Below are 14,586 nucleotides of genomic sequence, written 5' to 3'. Positions count from 1 at the left end.
CTATGAGGTTCACTTTGAAAGTTACATTCAATGCTTGCTTTGCAATTTTTGTGCTTTTTCCACTGTCACCATGTTTGATCATTGCATCTAATTACCTATGCATCTCCAAAATATTGTTTCTTGAGTCCAGGGTGCTTTCTGTAAAATTATTTACTTCAAGCATGCTAAATACACACATTGTTTTAGACTCTGGTGTACCTTATGCTTCCTTGTAGATCTCTCTATTTAATCAGGAGACACTAACATCAGTATTACGTCTTTCCACATCGCCATCGTTATACATTCTACTGATGCCACATTTCTCAACAGCTCTGATATGCACTGTTGCATGTGTGTGTGACTGTGGCTGGAGAGAAGGAGATTTGGTCAGGTGAGTAATGAAAATGCGACTGCCAGGAAGAAGGAGAAGAGAAAATCTAAAGCCAGATGAAAGATTGTGATGGTAAAGGACTTAAGCTGCAGAAGAAAGGGTGACTGATAGCAGAGAAGGGTGATCAGTCAGGAATGCGGCAATGCCAAATCAAGTAAGAAAGGCTACAGTAAGAAGAGGTGAGTAGTTTTGTTTTGAAGCTCATTAAAAAGTGATTTCTGAAGTTGATCTGGATTCATATTTCCCACTCTGGAGTGGAAAAACTTTTTAACTTCTGACTGAAATTCAGTTCACTTGTATTTCACTCATGAAGTTTCATTCAATCCAGTAATGTTCAGTGTGGCATTAAATAAATGTCACTTAGAACCCAACCACCGTTGGCAACCTGGAGCTTATGTACTAGCTGGCTGTACCAGCCATGGACTGCATAATGCTGAGGGTGGAGTAACATAAAAAATGTTACACAACCAAAGGATTAAACTCAATATGGATTGTTTCATTTCTTTTAAATTTGGTCTTTATCTTTGGATCAACAAATTTCAGGAACCATATATTGCAATTACCTTTATCCAATAGTCAATAATGCTAATGACCTTTGAAGTCAACCAAATCACATTTAAAACAACAAGATGAATGTGTACAGTCACACTATAATAAGCATTACTCCTTAATTAGCGAGACAAGATTTATTAGTTGAATGTTTCTCAGTTCTCGTGCTAAACGCATTCATCATGCGTTCAGGTTAATTCTGGTTTTGTGTAGCCCTCCCAGTGATTGATCTGCTCTGCTTTACCATTAAGAATAATAGTCTAATATCTTTCTCTGGTTTCTATAAATAAATTACACCACAAAGGTAGAGATAAGGATGATGTTAAAATGAATTTTTACATTCTTTCTTTGCATGTTCCAGATCAACACTCATAATTTAGACTATCATTTTCTTATGGAGTTCCGAAAGATACCATTGGGTTCTAATATCATTCAATTTTTAATCAAAGCATCCACACAGTTTTTCCCTACTTTAACCCTCTCAAACAGCACCTTTAATGCAACAGACATTCCATAACTCTTAATGTTCTCTTTGCTTTCTCTGAATGCCTTCATCTCCTTCCAATCCCATGGATTGTGGTTACCATCCTTTTTTTATTATTCCCAAGGAAAGCTACACTGCGGGATATCTTAGCTAAGCCCAGTCATGACCTCTGATGAATTCCACATGTATGAACTACGAGTGAGGTTCATGAGAATGTGATCAGAAGCCATTAGTGATTTTCAAACCATCAGGGCAAAATGTAGTGTCGGAATGATAACATTTAACTTAATAAAGGTTTGGATTCAAACTTGGGACTATTTTGTTCTGTAAATCATACACTTTTGACTTGGTTTTGTTTTTATTCACGTTATGTAGCCTCACAAAATATCACAAAAAATTATGACTTCTTAAAGTGACAATAGGTGACACTACCGGATAAATTTGTAGGACTAAATGGCCCTTTTCTGTGCTCTAAATACAATATATTATCATGGAACATTGAGGCATACGATGCCGATCTTACACACAATCTCATTGCCCCATACAGTTAATTGCAGCACAGTCTCCATTACTCCCTGTGATAGCTGATCTTTACAGAGCTATGATAGCTAAGTTTCACAGAAAAATCAATACTTAATCTGATAAGAGTCCGGCACAGATTTAGCTAGCCTGATTGCTGTAACTCATGCATGGAATCACATTCACATATAATTCTGATGCTCACACACAAACACACACACACTCTACTTTCCATTTGGTGTTTACACACAATTTCTCAAACTGTGCCTCATGTGTACACTGGCATTCCTGGACCTCTACTGTAATCAAAAATATCATAGAAGGACAACACAAGAAATCACAGCAGGTTACTTGCTTTTTGCTAATTGGAAGTGAGATGAATTTCTAACCTTTTTTTATATAATAAATGTTTCACTGGAAGGAAGTGGAGAGGGGCTGAAAGTGGAAAAATGGAGGAAAGCAGGAAAGAAATAGATATAGAATCCAAGTCAGGACCTGAGATGGAATTTGATGAACAAAACCAGAAATTGCTAGAAAAGCTCAGCAGGTCTGGCAGCAGCTGTGAAGAGAAATCAGAGTTGCTGCTTTGGGTCTGGTGACCCTTCCTCAGAACGGGTCACCAGACCTGAAATGTTAACTCTGATTTCTCTTCACAAATGCTGCTAGGCCTGCTGAGTTTTTCCAGCAATTTCTGGTTTTGTTTCTGATTGACAGCATCTGCAGTTCTTTTGGATTTTGTATTAATTTGAGGAACTGGTTTAGAAACGGAGATAGTTTAGGCAGGGAATTCCACAGTTTGGGCTGAGGTAGCTAAAGGATTAGTCACTAATGGAAAGTGAAGAGAAGGGGGATACATAGAAGGCCAGCAGTGAATTCCCATTAGATGTGAAAATATTCATTTTGATGACTTGGATTACAAATGAACAATCATGATGTGCAATAGGTGCAGCATGATTATTGTCAATAGATATATTTAATTGAATAGTTGCTGGTTGTTAACACTGGAGTCTGTTGTTTATAAAAGTAATTCACTTACTAAACAGCACATTGAATGAAGGCTATCTCTGTAAATATGTGTGTGTGAGAGGCATAACTATGTAATAGAATATGACTAACTTGGAACTATAAGGAGCATAGTTAAGGAGCACATATTTGTGTGCACTATTATATGAAATATTATGCTTTATTTTGAAATATATCAACTGAAATAATTACAACATCACGCTTTCAAAGAGAGTAAACATACAGACCTTTTCCAGGCCTTCTTCCTTAAGACTGATAACATCCAAATCGAAATCAGTCCGCAGTCCAGTGCTTTTGTTAAATACGATTCGGCCTGTTAATCCTTCCCATTGAGCCTCAACAGAAAAATATACGGTGGTAATTATACAGCAGTATAAATCATTATTCTCCATAACAGTAAATTTTAATTACACTCCCACAAGGAAATGATCCTAATTATATTTCCTTGTGGAATATGATTAATTAATCATTGCTGTTCTTTATCCAGTACATACAACTCGCTCCATGAATCCCATTTGGCTCCATGCATTGATTTATAGGCACAGCTATTGTGCCAGCCATGTATCTTATTTCAGACTTTAATAAGATTATGTATATTGAGGACCTACACCATTGCTCAGATGTCATTTGGAAAATAAAAGATGTTGCTTTCATCTCACCAGTTTTCATTGTAAGCTTCTTATCTCACAGCCTTTGTAAGTATATGTGTATCTGTCATGAGTGGAGTGAGGAGAACACTAGCTGGAAATTATTAGAACTTCTTATTAACACTCTCATTAACCTTCTTAACCTACAGATACAGTGAGTTTGCCAACCAGTGATGAAATATCAACTTAGGTTCATTCTGGACTCTATCTGTAAGTGCACCTGCAAATTTGTGACAGCAGCAATACAGGGATGATGAATGAGTGTGCAGGGACACCTCCCTGAGATTACTGGCAGGGGCTTGCAGAACATCTAATTCTCAATTTATACGATAGAGCTGCAGAAATAACATTGATATTCTGAATTAGGACTGTTTATAATGCAGTCTGCTAACACTGGAGTGAGGGAACACACGGATAAAGGTACGTTGCAGTTATGAGCTTGCAATTAATATTGTGGGCTTTTCTTGACGTCTGTGTGGGACAATCGTGTAGAAATCATATTGTGGGGCCTCTTTAAGCCAGCTGAGAACTTAACCCACCCATGGCTGGGACAAACTGATCATTTATGTGAGGTGCTAAAGTTGTTTTTGTTTCACCAGGTCCCCTCAGAACCCGAGCTGCTGAGATGAGCTTTTTACACCCTGTAGAAGCAAGGTAAAAAGTGCATGCATAAAGCAATGTAATGCTCAAATGAATAAGGGTACTGCATATCCTTGAGCACAAAATATTTGGAATACCAGTGTTACAGCCCACAGATTTTATCATTCTCTCATTGATACAGAAGACACATAAACATTCTTTCTTTTATAGATTCCAAAAGTCAATCTTAAAGAGCAGACCCTTTATAAACATCATTGATGAATCTAACATCATTAATTTTAGGAGTGTTGGTTAACATAAAATATCTCTACTTTATTTAACATTTTTGAAATGTTGCTGCAGATAATTGAGACAACCTGGCTAGAAATTCAATGATGTGGCTCATGAAATGCACAACAAAGATCCATATTGCAGTATTTTGCATAGGGTTTCCACTTTTCATAAAATTTGAAAGGATTTTGAAAACAGACTGAAATCCTGGTTAAAAAAAAGAATCTCTACACTGTAAAAGGTTCAGGTTCTTCTTTGAGACAGTATGCCCAGTGGCAGCCCATTATTTGTCTTTTAGCAATAGCAGCTTGTGGATGTTACTTAGTGTTGTAATGTGACATGGAACACAAATAGTTTAAAATAGCTAACACAGATGGACAGTTTGTTTGAAAATCAATTGAGAAGAGAAATGAAATTGAATGCATTCTTGATTTCAGCAAGTTTTCTTGTGGCTTTTATTTTGATTTGGCCTGTTCTTAGGCAAATCCAACATTTATGGAATATGATGTTTACACCTTTGTAATTAATAATTGGAAGGATTCTTCTTGACCGGACGTTATAATATAAGCCTTATTGCATGAATAAAGTGATGTGGATTTACAGAGGAGTTGCTGCTGAGAAGGCAGAAAAATCACGACTAATGTAAAGTTATGAATATTCATAAAGAGTTAACTTCTTTTGGATTAAAATATTTGATTTTCCACATTTATCAAGGTGCGCTGTGGAGTTCACATTTAATTCTGGTATCAGCATTGAGCATTCCCTAAACTCATGACATGTTGGTTAGAGCATTCTGGCATTAGGGGAGGCAATGGCCTAATGGTATTATCACTAGACTGTTAATCCCGAGTGCAAGAAAATGTTCTGGGGCCACAGATTTGAATCCTGCCATGGCAGATGGTGGGCTTTGAATTCAATAAAAAGAAAATCCAGATTGAATTAAGAGTCTAATGATGACCATGAAACAAATGTCAGAAAAAACCATCTGGTCCCTTTTAGGGAAGGAAACTGCCATCCTTACCTTGTCTAGCCTACATCTGACTGTAGACCCACAACAATGTGGTTGACTCTTAACTGCCTTCTGGACAATTAGGGATGGGCAATAAATGCTGCCTCGCCAGCAATGCCATCATCCCAAGAACAAAATAAACTTCATTACACCACCAATTTTCTTCACAGCTTCTCCAACTACACTGGTACCATCCCTCACCTCTTTCTCCGCTATATCGTGGTGCTCGAGGACTTCATCAACTTTGCCACACCTTCCACCCCATCCTCAAATTCACTTGGACCATTTCTGATGCCTCCCTCCCCTTGCTGTACCTGTCGGTCTCCATCTGTGGAAACCAACTGATATCCATTTCAAACCACTGACTCCTACAACTACCTCAACTGTACCTTCTCTCACCCACCCTGCTGCAAAAATGCTATCCCATGCTCTCAATTCCTTCACCTCCACCGCACGCACTCCTAAGATGAGGTGTTCTACTCTAGAGCATCCCGGTTATCCTCCTATTTTAGGGATCATAGTTTCCCCTCCACGTAGTTAAGGATGCCCTCAACCACATCGCCTCCATTTCCCACACCTCTGTCATCAAATTCCTTCCTCCCAGAAACAATAAGGGTACAGTCCCTTTAGTCCTCATGTACCACCCACCAATCTCCAAATCCAACGAATCATCCTCTGACATTTTGGCCACTTACAATCAGACCCAATCACCAAAAAGATATTTCCGTCCTCACCTCTGTCTGCTTTCCACAGAGACTATTCATTCTGCGATTCAGTTGTCAACTCTACACTCCCCACCAACATTTCCACCTGGTACCTTCCTCTGCAACTGCAAGAAGTACAACACCAGCCCCTACAGCCAACCCACCACCGCCCTCCCACCCCACCTCCACCCAAAGCCCCAAACAATCATTCCAGATCTGACAGAAATTCACCTGCACACCATCCAACCTGATCTATTGAATGCGTTGCTCCTGATGTGGTCTCTTCTATATCGTGGAGACCAAGCGCAGACTCAGGGATCGGTTCACAGAGCATTTGCGCTCTGAACATATCAATCAACCAGACCTTCTGGTTGCCATCCATTTTATTTCCCGCTCCCACCCACCCACCCCACCCCCACCTGACCTACCCTTCCCTCAGCCCCATTCACCTCCCATTATTTACTTCTGGGCTCCCTTCCTCCTCCCGTGTCCTGATGAAGGGTTTCGGCTCAAAATATTGACTTTCCTGCTCCTCAGATGCTGCCTGACCAACTGTGCTTTTCCAACTTCACATTTATTGACACTGGCTTCCAGCATCTGCACTCCTTATTGTCACCAAGTTTCCAAGTAGCATATCTGGTTTAATATTTCATATATCCCAGAATTTTTCACATATAAATAGTTTCAAGTTTAAGGTGAATTTACAAAAATGGCTATTGTAACTGAGTTAACACATATCAAATCAATTTACCCTACCGAATATCCATGAATCCACAAACACTGAAATAGTGGTACCGCAGGAAATAACAGCAGTAATTGTTTGTGCCTTGAAGAATATTGAATTATAGCATTACTTTAACAGTATAAAATCATATAGCACTATAAGAGCCTATTTGGCTTATCATGCTTCTTTGAAACCATTATCCAACTGGTCTCAATTCCTTTCCACATTGCCTTGCAAATTTAAAGCCAGTGACTATCTAGAAAATTCTGATTTGAAAGTTACTACGACTTAGTGTATAAGAAAACCCTCATGTCAGTTCTGTTGCTTTTGGCAATCACCATAAGTCTGTTATAAACACTTCTGCTATAGGAAACAGGTTTTTTCCTTCTTATTTACCTTATCACAGCCCATCATGATTTTGAACACGCTGAACAAATCTGTCCTTACCATTTCTACCATAAGGCCAACAATTTCAGTCTATCTTGACCGTCCAACTAACAGAAATCTTTCATCATTGCTCCCAGTATAGTGAATCTCCTCTTGACTTTTACTTCAGTACATGCTGGAGTTGAATCAGTCTTAAAGCATCATCTCGATTAGTTGTTATGAGAGAAGATGTGGTTAGAGCTAATACAAAATGGAAGGGTTTGCAATGGAAATTTTGCAAATTTTATCTGGTTATAATTGTAAACCACACACTACTGCCATGCCATAACAAGGATATAAACTTTATCCTTATTGGATTGAGTTTAATTCAATTTCTGAAAAATCTAAAGATACCATACTAAAGATTTATGCTTGGTGCATCTAGCATAGGACATAGATGCTAGAAATTACTTCCTTTTTCAAATTATATTCAGTTCTCATGAACATGACGTGAACATCACCTCCATGCACACACTTTCAAATCTGTTTGTTACCTCTTTTATGAAGTTCATGAAGCGGCTTCCAAATCTCCAGGGCTTGTGTCTATGGCACTGCAAAGAGTTAACAGTCATCTGAGGCGCTCGCTGATAGGACATTGATACAATATGAACTGCATCGTATGTCAGAGCAGCATCTGTCTGAAATAAATGTGAAAACTGCTTAAGTTGATTTCATGGAATGCCTGTGCTTTGTACAGAGCACATTAGACACAATTTGACATCTGGCAATTTGACAATTAGGTTTTATATGCTAGCACACTGCAGATATTATAAATTACTTTCATAACAATACTTAAAACCACAAATTAATCTGTCAACTCTGCTACTTTAAGCAGTCCATTTCACAATATTGTACAACTTGAAAAGGTTGTTTGTTTAATGTTTATCAGAAACCATGGTGACCAAATGTCATCTGCTGTTTTGTTCTCAACATTTACGTCCATGTTATCCAGTTGAATTTGTCAAGGCACTTTGTCATTTCACTCACTTTCAAAATTTCAGAACAAATAATCAATCAGAAAACAGTGACTTGTTTAAAATTAAATCCTTTCATTGTATAGAATTGTAGGAAATTGCTGGCTTCCTAATTGCTTTCACCCTGAATTGGAAGTGTGTTATGGTGGGCTTGAGGATGGTGAGGGATTTTTCTAGGTATGAAGACTTCCTTGAGCACTGCTACATCTATGGTGTGCATGCCCAGCTTTGAGCTTGGCCACAGTGCAGTACATCGTTCCTCTGCCAATGTCTGCAGGATTTCTCTGATAAATACTTATCCATTTAATAACCTGGCTGAGAATATTTTAAGGGGAAAGCTTGGAGTATCAATTCAAGCCTGGGTATGAGTTATACATTTGGCAGGGCTATCATTTTATTCATAAAAGTTCCAAACTGATCCTTGCACCCAGTTAGCTCATTAAAAACAAAAATTCATACTGGCAAATAATCCATTATTGACTCCTGTTAGTTCACGGGAAAGATGTCTATTTACATAGTACTCAGAATTATTTACAGGAACAATTTATAGTAATCTTATCGATGTTATACAGTACAAAACTCGCACATTTTTCATTTTGGAGAGCAAAACAGGGAACAAGAGAGGTTTTTTTATGACTGGAAGCAGACAGATGTTGAGTAAATCTACTGACATCAATCCATATCCACTTCACATATGAACAGAATTCAGAACAGAACTTCAACTGAGTTTACCTTTACCTGGGGATTAAAGTGATTCTTATTTACAGTTCCTTGCTCTGGATTCACTTTTCCCATTTTGAGAATAAACTGTGATATCGTAAAGCAGCTCAATATTAATGTCCTAAGATTCACAAATTGGTGATCTTATGTAAATGGTTTTGTCTTAAGTCAATTTACAGTGGGAATATTGTAATTTTAGAGATGTTGAAAATGGAGTTTATATATTACTACTAATGGGCAATTAGCTATTCTCATACCAGGGAAGTCAGCATTAACCAGCCACCTCACAGAAAGAGAAAGGAAGTAAGTTTTTGAAAATGGTCGTTCTCCTTAATCCAACACCTACATTTTCATATAGCACCTTTAATATAGGGAATAAGAATGAAGAAGCTCCAACCTAGGCAAAATCCAAGCCACTGAAAGAGTAATCTTTTACACAGGAAGTGGCTCATGTGTGGAATGAACTTCCAAAAGATGTAATGCTTGCAGATACAGTTGCAACATTTAAAAGAGATTTAGATAAGTACATGGATAAGAAACATTTGGAGGATTATAGGCCAAGCGCAGGCAGGTGGGACTAGTTTAGTTTGGGATTATGATTGGCATGAACTAGTTGAGGGTCTGTTTCCCTGCTGCAGGATTCTATGATGCTATAATATATCCAAGTTTGTTGATTGCACAAAGCTACTTGAAATCTAAGTTATAAAGAGAACACAAAGGCTGCAGAGACTATTTGAATGGGTGACAAGGTAGCAGATAGAGTATAATGTGTGGAAGTTAAAGTGATTCACTTTGTTCATGATTTGGAGATGCCGGTGTTGGACTGGGGTGTACAAAGTTAAAAATCACACAACACCAGGTTATAGTCCAACAGGTTTAATTGGAAGATAGCTAGTGTGCTTCCAATTAAACCTGTTGGACTATAACCTGGTGTTGTGTGATTTTTCACTTTGTTCATAATAGGTAAGAAGGAGAATTTTTGAGCACCATGAAACTTTTAAATGATGTTCAGTGAGACCTAGTTGTGCTTATAAAAGAATTGTATAAACTGTAGATAAAGTGAGCAGTTGATAAAGAAATTAACAGGAGTCCATCTTTCCAAGGGCATTGGCATACAAGATAGGGATGTTTTATGAAAATTATACTGGGATTTAATAAGGTCTCATTTGCACTTTTGGCCTCCATATAGAATTCCTTGAGTTGACATCGGAAATTCCACTAAATTTGGATCCTGGGAAGAAAGTTCTTTTTCCTTTGATCAAGGTTCGGTAAATTGGGTCTATGCTTTCCAGGTTTTAGAAAAGGACTGAACTCACTGGTGATTGTGAAGGGAGTTGTCAGCGTAGAGACTGAGAGGTTGTTTCCCCTGTTGGAGGGGTTCTGGTACATGGAGGTACCTTCATAGTACATATGAACAGTCACTGACGACTGAAATGAAGAGAAATGCCTTTGCTCAGAGAGTTGTGAACCTTTGGAAATTTTTATTCCAGTCGTCATGGATAATTGACCATTGAATAAATTTGAGATGGGAACGGTCAGATTTTTGGTCTGTCTCTTCATAAGTTCCATATGGAATAGGTGGGAAAGAGGATTGACCGTTGTTGTGGTTCTGTTCGCCGAGCTGGAAGTTTTTGTTGCAAACGTTTCGTCCCCTGGCTAGGCGACATCATCAGTGCTTGGGAGCCTCCTGCGAGGCTTCGCAGGAGGCTCCCAAGCACTGATGATGTCGTCTAGCTAGGGGACGAAACGTTTGCAACAAAAACTTCCAGCTCGGCGAACAGAACCACAACAACGAGCACCCGAGCTACAAATCTTCGCACAAACTTTGAACAGGATTGACCGTGTTAACTGGCAAAATAGATTGAGTGGCTGGACAGCCTTTTCCTTCAATGTTTTGTCATTGTAAGCAATCATGTGAAACAGTTGTGCAAAAGTGAACAATATTAAGATTTCTGTCAATACAACTGTGATTTATTTTCATAATTAAGAAAATTGGCATCCTCGTCTATAAACCATTGATCTTTCAAAAACCCACCGTACCGTCATAATTCCATCAAGTAGACCAGAATCTGCACTGGGAGATGCCTGGAGTCGCTCCATAGACCACTTTTCAATGATAGAAGCTACATGTGGGTTTTCAGTATTTAAAATTCGGAATCCCGTCATGTTTACCCCACAGTAGCGATAGGAATCTAAGTCGAGGGCGAAGAGATCCTGTGAACGAGAGAGCAAGTCCTATATTATGGCATTTCACACGCTGAATGTAATGAATAGTTGTACTGTCTCCTTTGTTTCCACTGCAGTTGCCTTCTATCAAAGATGCACTCGAGTGCTTTTCTGCTCAACATTCTTTCAGCTGCATTGATCAATATTGTGAGCTGTGTAAAACTCTCCAGAGCTAAACCTTAACCCCTATAAGAATCTGCTCTACACTGTGTCATCTCAGTTGCAAAAAGAAAGAAACAGGTTTGAATCAACTTACAATTAATAATAAGAATGCTGCACCATTAATTGTGCCTGTTAATAGTACTGTCATGATCAATGAAAGAGTTGGCATTTTAACGGTTTAATTCAGCCAAATGCTGAGAATGTTCCTTCAAACATCGCTTCATTTCCTTTCAATTGATGTTGCATTTGACCCATAGTTCATGAAAAATAGACCTTTAGGCAAACAGTAAACCAGTCAATCCTGTTTTTAACAGACAAAATTCCTCTGCTGATGAACAAGTTGAAGTTTGGACTCCTGATTATCTGTCAGACCGTGAGTAAATGTTTATGAGAATAGGAGGTTGATGAGATGTGCACCAGCAATTTGTTTAACGTGAAAATCTGAAATAATTGTTTAGAAAACTGGAAATGTGTATGGAAAAATGTAAAGGTGCAAAGAAGTAAAAGAGAATCCTCATACATTAAACATTTTTGCACCTTTCCAGTTTATTCTCTCATTCATTTCTTATCAATGTTCTGCCTTCCTTTTACCTTTAGAAGTACAGAACAAACTTGGTTATCCGAACGTCAATTATCCAAAGTTTGGATTATCTAAACAAGATCTCAAGTTCCCTTAAAAACGTTACATAAAAAGGTGTTACTGACACTGGTGCAATGATCATGTCTTTTGTTTCCAGTTCTCTAATTTGATCTCAGTCAGTCATTTTAAACAGTGTTAAAATAATTTTAACACATAAAAATGACTGACATGCTAAAGGATTTATAAGCATGGCATAAAAAATCAAGAAATGGTAAGCAATATCCAGTGTTTCTACACATTTTATGAAATGAATGAAATAAAAAAACTCTGTAAACATGCTTTTTTTACATAATTACATTCAGTATGACTTCCTTTGTTTACAATCAGATCAGTTATCCGAACAATCAGTTATCCGAACAGAATATTGCCCACTTGTCTCATTCGGATAATCGAGGTTGTTTGGGATTTGTTTCTTTCTGCAGCATAATTGAATAGACCTTGATCTCCCTCTGTTCTTAGTGTCAAGTTTTTCATAAGCTAGATGAGATCCTCAATGTTGCTAGCTTATTTTGGGGTGGGGGTGGTGCAAGGAAGAAGAGACACAGTAGCCCAAGCCAGATCCTGTTCACCTGATGTGAATGGAAGCAGGAGTCTCAAAACACTGATCGAGACACAATCCCTCGCTAATTGCATTCTGACATAGGGGGTTAGTGCTAATTTTAGCTTAGACATCAGCCTGGCTAAGACCATGCTACAATTGAATCTAAGTGATGAGAGTCTCTCCCATTCCTGGTGACCCAAGGAGATTCCTGTGGTGTCTCCTTTGGGAAAGATCTGCCATATTAAATGTCAGTTGTGCATTTACATGGCCAGCAATGGACTTGCCCGAGGATCAAGGACCCCAAATCTGAAAATTCTATCCTCACCTCCCCACCACCAAGAGCTACCAGCTAATCAAATGCCAGCAACTTTGAACTGCAGGTAGTATCATGAGAAGAATGGTTGGAGCTATTGGTAATGCATCCAATAGAGACCACAATAGATCCAGGCCACGAGTAATTCAGGGCAGGACGGGGTTTACTTAGGTAGAGTGGTTGGGAAACTACAGCAAGCCTTTCTCGTTTTATTGAATGGTGGAGCAGCCACAATGGGCTGAATGGCCTATGTCTGCTCCTATATCTTAAGGTTTTAGATCCCCATGAAAAGGCACCTTCTGCACATGACCATTCCACCACTATGAGCTGAATACTAATGGCAGCAGAATGAGTATTAATTACTCACTTCAGGGCTTAATTGGCACTGGGCCAGGAAGGATGCCCATGGACTTAATCAGAGCAGAGGTGAAGACAGAAGAGTCAGCATCTCATAGATTCCACCCAATTTAATGCACCCTAACGACCAAACCTGCCTTCAGGGAGATACTAAATGCTGTCTAATGTAACTCAGTAACACTATGGTTCATGTCAAAAACCATTCTGATCTGTACAATAACCCTGACCTTAACCAACTAATATCATAATAGGGCATTCACTCTCTACTTTTACCTTAACTTTCTGGCTAAACTCCACTGTGTTGGGCTTGCAAACCCTTAAGATAAGGCAGATCAACGAGAGGAGCTGATTAATTCATGGAAACCATAATTTATTGCACTTATTTACCTCCATTTGCTCCTTCTTTAAGTCTCTCCTTCTTAGAGAGAAGATTTATTAATTTATGTGAAATTGCACAATAGATAAACCACCTAGAAGTAACATGTTGTTTATCTGTTGGTTGTGATTCTGATAAACTTTGGTCTGTTATGTTTCAATGGTCTGGTAAGATCAAAGACAAATAGAATGATATGCATAAATAATATTTGAAATCTAAGAAATCAAATTGCCTAAATAGTGGACAATTCTGAGAAATTAGATTTTATATTTCAATAGATTACAACTTCCAAAATCATTGTTACCTAAGTAATTTAATTTCCTTTTGTCTTTACCGCATTCTCATCCCAAACACAACTTTTCCTGACCACTCGTTTCCAGTCCCTCTGTGTCTTTCTCATTAAAAAGGAAACAGAAGCAAAGAATTTAGCAAGTTATTTGGCATTATGCGATGAGTAAATTATCTTTGAGTCAAGAAACAACGAGATTGTGCTGTGATCCCTATGTCCTGTACTTCGTTTCAACAATGGGGGAAGAGTGAGAGGGAAATCTAATCTAGACTGTTCAGCTTGTTCAAACCCTTATTGATCTAATGAATGTTTCCCTGTGATTGCCACTTAATGAATGTTTTATCTGCTCTCTTATGGTAAACACATACAAATGGCAGGATACCAAAGCCTCAGGAAAGAAACCAAGATCAATGTTTTCATACTGAATGTACCTTTGCGATCCCTACACTTGTCAGAAACAGTCCTTTGTGCTTCATTCTTATGGGCTGTTTGCTTTTTAGAAAATGTTGGGTAATTGTGTATGCTATTCTGTTTCATAATGCTCTATGTAAAAAAAAGAAACAAGCAGGGATGCATTTTTGCACCTGTTGCATATTCAGACAGATGTGTGTCTTTAAATTCAAAAAGTATCAAATCCCTGAACATATCATTTTCTGAGATGAT

At 38.3% G+C, this 14,586-nt stretch overlaps 1 protein-coding gene across 2 annotated transcripts in view; it reads right to left on the bottom strand.

The window, feature by feature from the left end:
- Nucleotides 1-14,586, bottom strand: part of LOC122563391 (glutamate receptor ionotropic, kainate 3) — a 503,868-nt gene that overhangs the window by 276,154 nt on the left and 213,128 nt on the right. For both annotated transcript variants that reach the window (XM_043717129.2, XM_087976904.1), the window contains 3 exons: nucleotides 11,060-11,233; nucleotides 7,820-7,963; nucleotides 3,173-3,280 (listed from right to left, as the gene is read on the bottom strand). In XM_043717129.2, the coding sequence (XP_043573064.2) occupies nucleotides 3,173-3,280; nucleotides 7,820-7,963; nucleotides 11,060-11,233 (426 nt within the window). The remainder of the gene's footprint in view (nucleotides 1-3,172; nucleotides 3,281-7,819; nucleotides 7,964-11,059; nucleotides 11,234-14,586) is intronic.

Source organism: Chiloscyllium plagiosum, unplaced genomic scaffold (genome assembly GCF_037043375.1).
Source record: "Chiloscyllium plagiosum isolate Xiang-an unplaced genomic scaffold, Cpla_swu_hap1 HiC_scaffold_30, whole genome shotgun sequence".
Lineage (NCBI taxonomy): Eukaryota > Metazoa > Chordata > Chondrichthyes > Orectolobiformes > Hemiscylliidae > Chiloscyllium > Chiloscyllium plagiosum.
The sequence above is the reverse complement of the archived record's forward strand: the minus strand, read 5'-3'. Positions and strand labels throughout refer to the sequence as shown.